Below are 13,824 nucleotides of genomic sequence, written 5' to 3'. Positions count from 1 at the left end.
GAATTTGCATCAGTGGTACCTTGATGCATGCAAGGAGAACATAATGTACATCGTGGCGACTATACCATGGGAATATTACTACCGAAAGGAGGAGATCCATATTGAGATGAATGAACTCGGCAGTTATTCAATTTAGAAGCCCTCGACAAATCTCTCATGAGTTGCTATTGCTTGTAAGTTGTTAACTACATATAAGTTCATTTTCATTCAGTTCATGTTCGTTCTCATTGCATATACTCATTATATCTTATGTGTTCTCTATTATGCGGATCGAAGATCGGTGAATGCAAAAGTAATAATATTATCAATATTGGGTTTATGGACCCAGATAAAATACATGTTCAAACGGTAAAGCATAACCGCGAAGATACGGGGGAAACCTACTAAGGTTTTTGGGGGAGCAATATTTCGTGATTCAATATTGTTTCCTTACAACTACGAGTGAGAGTCTTAATGATCTTTTATGCACATCCAATTTTTCTTACTCGATGTTAAGTGTAATTCCCGACGTATATACATAACATGTGCAGCTTCCACTCGGATTCTACTAGACATTCAACCTCGATAAGGGAATAGTTGAAGTAAGAGACCCACCGAGTAGAGGCGTGGACAGGTTCAGCGACTTGCGAAGTTGCTCCAAGTGTAATTTCCTTCATCGCCGCGCTATATCTTTCGTGAGATATCAATTAATTATCCACTCATTCAATCATTCTTTTGCCTGGCAGGGCTTGGACCGCTTTCAAGAGACATCGTCAGGATGGTACCTGGGCAGAGAAGCTAACATTTACTCCTGTACCGTGGCCTCAGCAGCCACAAGGGACAAATCTATGTGGATACTACGTTTGCGAGTCCATTCGCATGTTAACCACTGAGAAGCAGAACAAAAATAAATTCAACGTAAGCAATAACACTCACAACTTTATTTATTATCGTCAATATTTCGTTATCAAGATTGATATAGTCATACTCATCTCATTTGCGTATATAGGTGGCTCCAACCAAAGGAACACCTACTAGGAATTGCGGAGGAACTGGCGGGACTTTTGGTTAAAGAAGTACTAAACAACAAAGGCTTGTTTAGTCCAAATAGATGCTCTACCTCCAAATAGACGGTCGTTAGTACCGCTTGTCGATCGTGAGCTAAATGTATATATATATATGTAAGGGGAATCTTCATGTAAGGGGAATCGACTTTGCTTGCAATATTTGTTTGATCGATCTATATATAATGAATGAACGTGTACCACTTCTAGTAGCGTACAAATATATCCAACTTTTATTTTCGAATGAAAAAAATGAAATAACAGGTGGTCGGTGGCGGGGGGGGGGGGTGCTGCACCTCTCAAACCCTAAAGCAGCAGCGTTGTGTGCCCGCCACGTAGAGGGCCTTTTGTCGCGGGTGGTAATACCGCCCGCGACAAAAGGGCCTGTCCCCTGCGCGCCCCGCGGCTGCCACGTGGTGGACCTGACAAAAGGGGGACCTTTTGTCGCGCCTCCCTTGTCGTGGCTGGCCGCCCGCGACAAAAGGGTCATACGACCCGCGACATTAGGCCTGTTTTCCACTAGTGACAAAAGCAAGCGAGTGTACGGAATTTACATGCGCGGTATCTAAGGATGGTAATAGGTAGGGTATGAACATGGTATGGTAGGCGCGGTATGGTAGAGCAATACCATACTCATACCTATATAATGGGTGAATATAAACTTCTAACATACATGTACCTATGTGTATTAAGTTTTACTCGTACCCATAACTGATAGGTACCGGTACTTATTGGGTATCCGACAGGTAGATCAAATAGTACACAATTTATTCATAATTTTATGTATATAGATAGCAAGTTTGATTTAAAAGATGAATTATCTCATCTCAATAACAGGCAATTGAGTACATAATAATTATCAAAATGTAGAAATCACAATCACATATTTTAGCTTAGATATCAACAAGAATAGATGTGTCACATGACAAATTGACAATGTTGTACCATGACTTGACAAGGAGAGTATAGTATTGTTTATGCGTATAAAAATATAGTTATATCCTGCCCATACGAATATGTCATCTACGGACACATGTACCCATGGGTAAAATTGATTATCCGCGATACCGTGGTTTCGGAAGAAGTAGCCTCGCGCGCTTCAAGCGGCCGGACTGACCGACTGAGGGGGTGTTTGTTGTGGCTTTTTTTGGCTTTTGGCTTTGACAAAAGCCACCAAAAACACCTAAATAGGTGTTTTTTTGGCTTAGCACCTATTTAGGTGCTTTTGGTGGCTTTTGCCAAAGCCAAAAGCAAAAAAAGCGACAACAAACACCCCCCGAGGACGGCCCTGCGGCACGTCGGCGTCGTCGGCCGGTGGCCGTTGCTTGGCACACCGACAACGAGCGGCCGCGCGGCGACCAACAAACGAACCTTTTGTGACGCGCGTCACGGCTGGACGGCGCTGGCAAGGCTCACGTTTCCCTCTCGCCTTCCGTGGGTTCAGACTTCAGAGAACGTGGCCACCAACCAGGCCTCTGTACTGTATTGTGTACCGCGTACTCCTAGCACAGTAGCACCTCCTCTGTCCTGGCCGAGTTCTTGTCCATATTGTTTACACCTTCCAGAATCTTTCTTTCTTGCTGCGGACGTCAGGGATGGATCCGTCCAGCTCTTTCGTAGGATCCGCCGTTTCTCTCTCTCTCCCTCCGCTTCCTTCGCTGTCTGTCCAGCGGGAGTGGCACCCGATGCACGTTACTTTTCTCTCTTCTAGAGACAGGATGGAAGGGAGCATCGGAATATACTCTCCCTTCTTCTTGGGACACAAGTCATGGTCATCTGCACGGTCAAAAGTAAACCATATATGTATATTTCGAAATTTTGACCATGCTTCCTTCCTTGTCCGCTATTTTTGACAAAAAAAAAACTTTAGCCTTTTCAATTCAAATGATTTCAGATGATCGCGATATTCGATAAACTTGTTTAGATGATTTCAAGGATCACATTATTTATTTCAAAAATCACACTGTATTTCAAAATGTATGGAAAAAAGTCTAAACATAGTCCTGCAAGCATGCAAAACCCCCATGTGAAATTATTTATATTGTAGGCTACCTAAAAATGAAAAAATATGATAAAATTTTGGAAATTCAAATATTTGTAGTGAGATCCACACTTTTGTTATTTTTTGTACATTTCTAAATATAAAGCATTTCAAATTAATATTTTGCACGTATGTGGAATACATACATATTTTTCTATTATTTTTTGAAACTCATAATGTGATCCTTGAAATTTGTTGAATCAACGGGATCACTGGGCCGGGACCCAAAATCTCCACCCAGAATGACCTATGTGAATTGGAGCTGAATCTTGTTAGTTACTACTCCCTTCCTTCGATATTATAAAATGTTCTAGAGTTTTCAATGTGGACGAAATGCGGACTGAAACATGTCATTCTTCAAAAACTACAACATCTTATACTTAATTAATTCAGCTAAGAAGGAAAAAGCAAAATTATTTGTGTCACAAATTATGAAGAAAATGCAGAGGTGATAGTTAGCCGTGTAATTATTACTAGTGAAATAGTATGACCGTATGAGACCTACATGGGAATTAGAAAATATAAATGTAGTTTAGTCATGTTTAGGGTTTAGGGGGGTGGGGGGTCTTCTGCAAAATTTTGGATTATATATTCAGCTCAAATTCAAAGTGAATTAAAAGTTATTTGAATTTGGTATAAATTTGATGAGATTTGAAAATTAAAAACCCTCCGCGCCAATGCCTCGGAGCTTTGCATGTCCTTCTGCGGCATCAGTTTCGTGCATGTCACCCAAGCGGGCATATCACCCAAGAAAGTTAATTTCGTGTTCACCGTCCGACACAAACGGACACAGAATATTATTTGCCGACCGAACGTCGGACCGTTGAAGATGACCGAAGAGTGGACAGAGAATGGGACCCACGGCCTGTCCTACACCGACGTGTCGCCCTCGTTTCTCGTCGCTCTCCAGCAACGGTAGGCATCACCGATCCAGCGCTAGCCGTCGGATGGAAAAGAACATGCCACACACGAGACGCCATGACAGGCAGGGAGAGAGTAGGTGTTTGGCGGGGCCGCTTTAGCATGCCGACCACGTGTGTCCACCTCCGGCCCGGTCTGGCTGCTCCGGCAAAGAACCGACGACCCAGGTTCCCATCCGGGCCCACTCACCAGTCAAACACCGACCCACCACCAACACCAACACGGCGCCAGCCGCGGCAAGGAAAAAAGAAAAGAGGAAGAAAGGTGGGACTTGGGCTCGCAGCTTCGCATAAAACAGTCCTTGGTTCCGCAGACGGAGGAGGTCGAAATTTCATTTCTTCTAGGCTAGACACTTCTTGCATTCCAACATCACCGGAAACCCAGCAAGAAGAGCGGCGCGCGCGGAGGCGGAGGAGCAGCAGCCGTACGTCGGAGTCGGAGAGACTAGAGATGAGGTGGACGGCGTTCCTGTGGGACGGCGCCTCGCGGGCCTTCAACGGCCGCCCCGCCGTCACCAACCTCGTCCTCGTCCTCGCCGCAAGGTAATTCGCCCTGCCCTCCTCCGTTTCAGTTCCCCCTCCTCTTCCTCATCTGCGTTATTCTTCTCTCGGATCTGTCCTTTCGCCGCTACTATGTTGGTTCGCCCCTCGCTGAGTAGCAGGATCAGCAATTCCGGAGACCCTGTTGTTGTTGTTGTCTTCGTTTCATAGCCTAAATCTTTATTTCGGCGCCAGGAATGTCGCAAATTCTATTTTCGTGACCAGTTCGGGACTCCTGACCTCTCTCAATTACTTCTCCAAGATACAGGGATGGGAAAGTTACAGAGTCCCGTCTCTTTCCAGCCTTGACCCACGGATCTTGGAGTGAAATTCAAGCGATTTCGCATCCTTGGAACCTCTGAAACTACCATGTCGTCTCAAGATCGACTCTGCTGCCGACGGCTCGAGAAGCGCAGGATTCAGAGCTCACCTAGGCTCGAGCACGCAGGATTCAGAGCCCTCCTAGTTAGGTAGATCGACCCTACACATGCAGCGGGCGTTTCTTCTTTTAGAATGTTATTAGAAAAAAGGAGGGAAAAGAAAATACATTTTCCAATTGAAAATTAATAAATTCTTCTTTCCACCTGTTTCGATCGGGGCTTCCTTGCCCAGCTGGCTCCCGAATCTCATTTGTCCCCCACGTAGTTGTGGACCTCGTATACATCTGAATATTCCGCGCTGGTCCATGAGCACCCCACAACAAGAAAATTTGTCCTTGATTTCTTCGCCTTGAATCCTACATTCTCTTATTACCAACTGTGCCCAGGCCTTAGAAAATGCCACAAGTTTTTTCACAGCATAGATATTGTCCTTGTCTTGATCAAGTTGATCATTTTTAAAGTTCGGAGTGATGTCATCGATCGAAGCCACCCCTTGCTGAAAAATATTCTCCAAGTTGTGTGATTGAAGTAGAGCACAGAAGTGAGGTCATTTAAGATGGCCGAATGGTTCCAACAAGTTCTAGATGTTTTCCATTGCTAGAGCAGCTACCTTATTTGCAAACCTGCTGATTCTCTGCTTTCACAATTTGCAGTAGTGGAGGAGGCCTTGTCGCTTATGCAGACTCTCAGCAGGACCAGCCTGAGGGACCGAAGAAGAAGAAAGTTGTGGTTCTTGGCACTGGCTGGGCTGGCACCACATTCGTGAGGAATCTTGATAGCAAACTGTATGATGTCCAGGTCATTTCACCTCGGAACTACTTTGCATTCACGCCCTTGCTCCCAAGTGTCACCTGTGGAACAGTTGAACCAAGGAGCGTTGTTGAGCCAATTCGTAGAATTTTGGAGAAGGTATGATGGCTTCCAGAAATTTCAGGAAACTTGTTCAGCAGTTCTAGGACTTCAATTCTTTCACAACTGCTGAACGCGTACTCCAAATATCCAAATACTAAAAGACTTGTTTTTAGCTTACGGCCTTGCAAACATTGCTCAAAAACTAACTTGAATTCACAAAAAAATGAACCTCGTTCTCTACAAGTTTGACTTGTTAGGGAATAGTCATATTTCATACTTGAACACAAGATGCATTTATCCGTCAGTTAGATGATTAATTATATGCCAAGTGAAATAATGCTGCTGTTTGTAATGCTATCGCAGAAAGGTGGAGATTTCAAATTCTGGGAAGCAGAGTGCTTCAAGATTGATCCAGCAAAGAAGAAAATCCATTGCCGCTCAAACACTGGCACAAATTTTGATGGAAATGGCGAGTTCTTAGTTGACTATGACTATCTGGTGGTAGCAGTTGGAGCTCGGTCTAACACATTTAATACACCTGGTGTGGAGGAAAATTGCCACTTTTTGAAGGTAAGCTCTCAGATGATTTAAATGAACTAAATCTCCCTACAATATTGGGTGCATAACTAACGTTGAAGGATGCCACCAACAGATAAATGGCTTTATGTTATTCTTGCTAAATAATCTTACTACATTTTAGTTGCTTCTGAACTTCTGGCCTTGACGTGATATTTATATGGTTCTATTATACTCACAGGAAGTGGAGGATGCCCAAAAGATTCGAAGGAGTGTGATGGACTGCTTTGAGAAGGCAAGCCTCCCATACCTTAATGAAGAAGAGAGGAAGAAGAATCTTCATTTCGTTATTGTGGGAGGTGGACCTACCGGCGTTGAATTTGCGGCAGAGTTACACGATTTTGTTTCTGAAGATCTATCTAAGCTCTATCCTTCTGTTCAGCACCTTGTCAAGATATCATTAATCGAAGCTGCAGATCACATACTGACTATGTAAGACTACATACGTTCTCTCTCTACTTTTGATTCTTTATGACCTGAAAATTACTACTGCTTTTCACAAGGTTGACACCTTTATACATACGTTATCTACTGCCCCAACATAGCAACACAGCATCACCTCTTTTTTTTTTGATAAGGAAAAAAAATACTAACACAAACATCATCTCATATGTAATATATACATGTATGCTGCTTCCTAGGCTAACGAAGTAACATTTTTTTCTGCATTATGAAGGTTCGACAAGAGAATTACTAACTTCGCTGAGGACAAGTTTGGAAGGAATGGCATTGATGTAAAAACTGGATATAAAGTTGTGAAGGTTGCTAAAGATGCAATCACCATGCAAAATCCAGCTACTGGCGATGTTGCAGTTCCTTATGGAATGGCTGTCTGGTCCACTGGTATTGGAACCCGTCCATTCGTTGTGGACTTCATGAAACAAATTGGCCAGGTAGATACAAATTATTTTGTATTATGTGTCCTTCTGTTGTTCAGCTAGCAATTTGATCATTTATCTTCATATGCAGGCTAATCGTCGTGTCCTAGCTACTGATGAATGGCTAAGGGTGCGTGAATGTGATGATGTCTATGCAGTAGGTGATTGTGCTACCATAAACCAGCGGAGAGTCATGGTACGCAATAGAAAGTGTTGATTTTATATGCTGTAAGAATTTTTGAGGAATTTTTGCTGTCCATAAACCAGTGGTCACTACTAACAAATGAATTATTTTACTTGTTTATTTCGGCACTGTGGTTGTTCCCTATTGTTTTTCGTGTGGAAAGAAAAGTGTTTTCTTCCCTAAACCCTATGTGCAATTTGACTAGTACAACCTTTGTTCAATTTAAACTCCCAAAATGGCTTATATTTATGAGCGGAGGGAGTAACATTTTTGAGAGAGGTTGTGTTTAGTGTTTGTATGTAGTAGACAGCTCAACCAGGGTTCACATGAATGATACTAGCACATTTGATATGTATTGTTGGATACAGTGTAGGATACTTGAATTGCTAGATTAGCTGCTTAGAGCTATACAGTGCTTCTATATTCTTGACTATTTAGGAATTTATGTTCTTGGCATGTAATGCTTGCAGGAGGATATTTCAGAAATATTCAGAGTTGCAGACAAAGATAAATCTGGAACCTTGACTGTGAAAGAAATTCAAGACATCTTGGAGGATATCTATGTGAGATATCCCCAAGTAAAGCTATACATGAAGAGCAAGCAAATGAACGGAATTGCCGATTTAGTTAAAGCTGGCAATGGTGACACTGAAAAGCAATCTGTAGAGCTGAGCATTGAAGAGTTTAAGAAGGCCCTTTCACTCGTGGATTCGCAAGTCAAGAATCTACCTGCAACAGCTCAGGTTTCCCTTCTTCCTTCGTTGGAATTTTGACAGCGTAGAAGTATCAAGATGACCTTTTCAGTTAAAATGCATCACTTCTAACTAGTTTGTTCTGTCAGGTTGCTGCACAGCAAGGACAATATCTTGCAAAATGCTTTAACAAGATGGAGTACGCTGAAGAAAATCCTGAAGGTCCAATCCGCATTAGGGGAGAAGGCCGTCATCGCTTCCTCCCTTTCAGGTGCCTATTGTTGCGCCATAAATCTGCTCATTTCTTTTCCTAGTTCTTTCTCTTGATCTTCAACCTGACTAGACTGCACTGAAGATATTCATGCATGCTAAAAACGATGAAGTTGAATCTGATGTAGCAATATCTGGAAATTTAGTTGAGAACTGAATTAATGAACAAAATATATCACTTACAGAATAATTTAGTTCTATGCATGTGAAACCTTTAATACCTGCATAACTAGTGCTGTCTGTTTTTCTTTCTCGTCTGGTCACTGATACCATTTTCTTTGCTGATGCCTCCAGGTACAGGCATTTAGGCCAGTTTGCCCCGCTAGGAGGGGAGCAAACCGCTGCACAGCTCCCGGGAGATTGGGTCTCCATTGGCCACAGCTCTCAGTGGCTCTGGTATTCTGTTTACGCAACGTAAGTGTCTGATTCCTTTTTAGATGATATGGAAGTCAGATTGTGCGGTCACTATTGTGCTTCATTTCTGGCTCACCTACTTCCTATTGTATCGAACTTAACACTCTTTTTTTCTCTTCTTTGCTCTGAGTTCAGCAAACAAATAAGCTGGCGCACGAGGGCACTAGTGATATCTGACTGGGGCCGTCGCTTCATCTTCGGCAGAGACTCGAGCGGCATATAGTCAAAGGAGATAAGATTTTGTCTGTGATATACTCAGAAGCTAAGGCAGTAGCGGTGCCACCCACCTAAGTCTGTTTTTGCAGATGCATATATTCTTTTTTGTCGGGGGAAAGAATAAAAGTAACCCTGCACTTACGTAGTGCACCACGGAGAAAATTCCTCTGTACCTTTTTACTCTTTTGAGAGTTTTACTTGTGCGGCATGCGCAAACTCGCGGATTAATTTGGTAGTTCCTTTGCCAAAGGACCAGTTTGGGCCTTATTTTGTTCAGAGTAATCCTGTTTATGTGAAGATCTGATTTTGTAATGTGAAATTGGCAAACCAGATGTTCTGTGAAATCCTGTTTATGTGAAAGATGTATATGTCTAACAACTTCGTACTTTTTTCGGTGGCTCCATATGTTATGTTTGTGGACTTGGCCTTTTGATAAATTCTAGTTAGTGGGTTCTTTTTTTTAACACTGGTTAGTGGGTTCTTTGTTGACTATTGAAGATGAAGACAAGTTAAAAACAAAAAAGGTTAAGTATATTTTTGCAGTTGACAATTCTCCAATGTTTCATTTATATATGTTCTAGCTTTTGAGTGGTTCTAGTCCAGGACAACTCCCTTGAAACCCTACTTTCTATGTAGAGGTTTAGGTGGGTGACATTATCTATTCACTGTCTGATTGGTGAGTTCCATGACATTGGTGGGGTAGACAACGCCCTCAAATAAAGGGCAAACTTTGATGGTAGCCGGAGAGATGCAATCCGCAATTAATGAAGATGCAAAGCCAATTAATTTCCTCAGACAAAGGGCAACATGTAGCACTCATATGCACAATTTTGGTGGCACGCTAAAGAGATACAATCCGCAACTACTGTAGATGCAAACTCAATTAATAGCCACAAACAAAGGGCAAGATTAGTACATTACTGGTGGCTTGTTAAAACAGATACAAATTGCAATTCATAACTTCAGAAACTGAATCACTGTGTTTTGACATACTAGAAAATCAGGCGAGAGATGAGCTCTAACTGTCAACTCTGTTATTTTGCACCATCAAAGAGAAGAATGGAAAAGTAAATACCCGCTAAGCTGAAATTTCATATCCTTCTAGAATTCAAGAACAGAGCTTCCAACTGCTGAACTGCATCATTTTGGGAGAAAAGTACTGATCTTGAGACGGTCCAAGAGATCACCACTCTTCACAAATAATAAAGGTCACATCAAATGAAAATTTATACATTTCCTAGAATACACCATTGTCTATGAAAATGACATCTTACGGAAAACAAAATATTACACAGAAGGTACCAGAGCAGAAACTGCAAGTTGCACCCTTTCAGCTTTAGAAGTCAAGGGTGCCTGATTGGCATCTATCTGGCTATGAAGTGGAAACAAACTTAAATAAACGATCTACTCCGTATATGAATTCCAAGAAAGCAACAGGTTGTTCGAAGCCACAAAGGACTAGATAATGCCCCATCATTATTAGCCTCCTTTGGTGGCTGGTTGGTTAGGTATAGGTGTATTTGCACCTAATTTTCCAGCTCAACAGTTATAATAGTACAGATCATATCTGCAAGGGAACAAGAACAATTATGCCAGTACAGGTCAGATAGACAAATAAAAGAGCAGAGGAACCAGATGCTGAGACATAATGCTCCATCTCCTCAAAGACCTGGTAGTTAGACAGCTCAAAATGCTCAATAGATTACATGAAGAAAATCAGAGGGGCACTGCATTTTTTTAATAACATTTTTTTTGCGGAAAAATTCTACTAGACAACTTTGCGTAGGAGATTGGCAGTAAGATGACAAAAAATACAACTACAATATTAGCTGCATAATATTTAGATCTAGGAAATAGTGTAACAACAACGGATATAACTTCCATTAAGCACTTTGAAGAGTGTCTTTCAGGTAAATTACATTTGGTATTGATAGGAACAGCAGCTAGGGAATGGAACACAGTCCCATGTCTAAATCTACAACACCACTTACATGATTTATCACTGAAGATATTATTATCAAGCTCTGACTCACTATATACATGGATACCCTGGAAAGAAATGCAGCGTGAAGCTCAAATCCTAATTACACAAAGCCTCATTCTTGTTCCCAGCCGACACATCCCAATAACTTAAACCCATGAACAAATTGGGGTGGAAGGACAACGTGTTGTAGCGATACAACGCTATGTACGTTCAACCGATGCTTTGCAGAGTCTCAAAATGTTTATACTGAATCAACTCCTTCGATCTGCTGGCGAGCAAGATATCTCTCTCTTCGTTCCTTCTGAAATTAAAAACGTTGAGAATATGAGCACATGGTACATAGCCTCATCTTGGACATTAGTAAAAGACTGGACTACTGCCATTTAAAACACCAGAGCAGTGATCTTACCCATTCATCGATCACGAGACCCTCGCCAACAATACGGGGGCTTGTGTCCTCTGGAGGTTTCTTGCGTGCCTCGAGGGCGGCTTCAGCTTCAGCGAGCTGACGCTTGAGTCGGTCCAGTTGCTTCAAGAAATATATTGCAAAATGTGTATGGTGAACTTGCTGCTCCTCAGAATTGTAAGCGAAAGCAAATGAAAAGAAGGGATCGGTAGTCACTTACTGCGCTAGGACGCTCAGCATCCAAGAACACAACCCGCAGAATTTGCTCAACCGCAACCTGCTCCTTCTGCTCATCGAACTGTTACATACAAAGCAGCAGAGAATGAAAATCACAGCGATTTTTTTTAGGTGACCAGACGGTGTCAAGGGATAACAATATTTTACCAATTCTGGGACATACTCCACAGGCCCTTTGACCTTCAGGCTAACAATCTTGAACTTGACCTTGCACTTCTGATCTAAAGGTTTCTCGTTGTTCTCAGGATGTTCCACAAACTTGAACACTGGCATTGAGGGGGTGAACAATGAGAAAAGGGGGAAGAAAATCACATTTAAATGCACACAAAAAGTTAGATATATCAGCTTTGCATTACCTGTTGCTATGATAGTTTCTCCTGGAGCCAGGATGCCGCCAGGAGGCCTCATGAAGCAGCTCTTCGGTGCTGTTGTTTGGAACTGTAACGTATATTAAATAAATTAGCACTCTAACAATCATTGCTAGGAAGGAGGAAAATTTGCAAAGCATAGTGCTATGTACTCAAAGTATAATCAAGTCATGGGGTTTATTCCATTTAATGTCTTAATTTATCCCTTGACGTAATGAAGAGATGGCTGGAGGGAGAGAAGAGTTGTTACTACCTTGAAGGCCACATGGGACTTGCTGACGTTCTTGATCCTAATCGCGCTCCGAACCTGCTTCCCGGGCTCATCTGCATCGATCAAAAGTAATTAGTTGATGCAAACTGGGGCATATAACAAATTCGAATTATTAAGCTGCCGAATTCCATTGGCAAAACGAAAAGGAATTTCACATGTTGAAGCAGAGAGACAGCTCCAAATATTTCCGGAGAGGAAGAACAAGGAAGGCGGTACAGAACAATCAAACAAAGAACTCGCAGAAGGCGAGCCCAATCCAATCCAATCGAAAAATTAGCGGTAAATATGGTTCAAAGCAGGTGGTTTTAGGCGGGTAAATTTCCTCGAAAAAGTTTTAGGCGGGTTAAGCGCCTAGTAAGAAAGCAGAAACCGCCGAAGCAGAGGAGGAAGAAGGCAAGAAGCTCGCGACCTTGTCGATAGCAAGGGAGACTGGTGAGACAAACCACGGCGGCCGTGGCACATACGTACATGGGAAGTAGAGCTTGGACGGCGGGTCGAGCCTGAGCCGGCGCCTGGTGGGCAGCAGCGAGCGTATCGCGGCGGCACCGGACGACGACGAGGAGCCGGCCGACCCCTCGGCGCCTCCTCCTCCCTCTGCCATGTGCGGCGGCGGGCCGGACGCGGTCCCCCACAGCGGCATGCGTCAAAAGCCCCCTCCGCCGGGTCGTCGTCCGCCTGTCACTGCTGGTCGCGCGCGCGCGCCGCTCCGACACGGCACGGCACGGTGACCGCCCCCTGAAGCACCAGAACGGGCAGACGTATAAGTCGCCGTTCGTCGTCGGGCGTATGGTTGGAATTGCTGGGCTGGGCGGCGAGTGGAGGTGGAGGAAGAAGAATATTATTGGGGGTGGAGAAGGAGAAGAGAAGAGGGGAGCTGCAGTTGAGGTTGAGCGCGTGTGCGTTGGCTGTTCTTATGGATGGGCGGCGCGCGGTGGGGTCGCCTCTGCAGCTACGCCTGCTTTCTTCCCCTTCCCCGCTGTCTTTCCTGATTGGTGATCATGATTGCTGATGGTGCCTGCCGAGTAGCAGTAGCGGTTTTTAGGTGGTTGTTGAGTAACAAGATCTTGGTCGATCATGGCCATAGGATGACAGAGGATTACTACCTAGCTCTGTCAGGTGTTAATTCAGGTGCCAAATCTTGAGCCCAATTTTCGGCACACTGAAACTCATACTCAAAATATTCAACCTGTGATATTGTCTCTATCTTGTTCTTTATGCATATCATCACCGTACGATAAAAGACAAGCTTACTCGAGCGAAGCGGCATCAATTTCGAAGCACACCGATATTACGCTGCCCCCTTTCAGTGCTCCTCGATCCTAGACAACGACAAATGTGTCATCGTTCGTTCGTTCGTTCGAGGTTGAAAGCTAGAGAGTTACATGGGCAAGCACCTTGAAAATAACCAAATTATGGATTATGATGTCCTTTTCCAAGTGTGCATTTGTGTTGTTCATTTAGAAAGAATCGGTTTCTCTTGTTGGGGACTTTGGTTTCTTGATCCGGAACAGAACTTGCCTAAATTGTCTCCAAATAGTTTTCTAGATGACGT

The 13,824-nt window shown here is 43.3% G+C and overlaps 2 protein-coding genes across 2 annotated transcripts; one reads left to right on the top strand and one right to left on the bottom strand.

Annotated features, from left to right (window-relative positions):
• Positions 1–4,430: 4,430 nt before the first annotated feature.
• LOC124690129 (external alternative NAD(P)H-ubiquinone oxidoreductase B2, mitochondrial-like) lies at positions 4,431–9,395 on the top strand. The gene is made up of 10 exons (XM_047223563.1): positions 4,431–4,547; positions 5,578–5,833; positions 6,140–6,346; positions 6,534–6,784; positions 7,029–7,245; positions 7,322–7,426; positions 7,885–8,157; positions 8,256–8,377; positions 8,671–8,790; positions 8,926–9,395. Exons 1-10 carry the CDS (start codon positions 4,456–4,458, stop codon positions 9,011–9,013), a joined length of 1,731 nt encoding a protein of 576 aa, XP_047079519.1. The 5' UTR covers positions 4,431–4,455; the 3' UTR covers positions 9,014–9,395.
• Positions 9,396–10,860: 1,465 nt separating this feature from the next.
• Positions 10,861–12,927, bottom strand: LOC124690140 (vesicle-associated protein 4-1-like). The gene is made up of 7 exons (XM_047223572.1): positions 12,741–12,927; positions 12,255–12,325; positions 11,990–12,071; positions 11,781–11,899; positions 11,617–11,694; positions 11,400–11,519; positions 10,861–11,291 (listed from the first exon to the last, which is right to left on the bottom strand). Exons 1-7 carry the CDS (start codon positions 12,910–12,912, stop codon positions 11,232–11,234), a joined length of 702 nt encoding a protein of 233 aa, XP_047079528.1. The 5' UTR covers positions 12,913–12,927; the 3' UTR covers positions 10,861–11,231.
• Between the last annotated feature and the right edge of the window lie 897 nt (positions 12,928–13,824).

This window comes from Lolium rigidum, chromosome 1, assembly GCF_022539505.1.
Source record: "Lolium rigidum isolate FL_2022 chromosome 1, APGP_CSIRO_Lrig_0.1, whole genome shotgun sequence".
Lineage (NCBI taxonomy): Eukaryota > Viridiplantae > Streptophyta > Magnoliopsida > Poales > Poaceae > Lolium > Lolium rigidum.
Note: the sequence above shows the minus strand (reverse complement) of the source record. Positions and strands in the feature narration are given on the sequence as shown.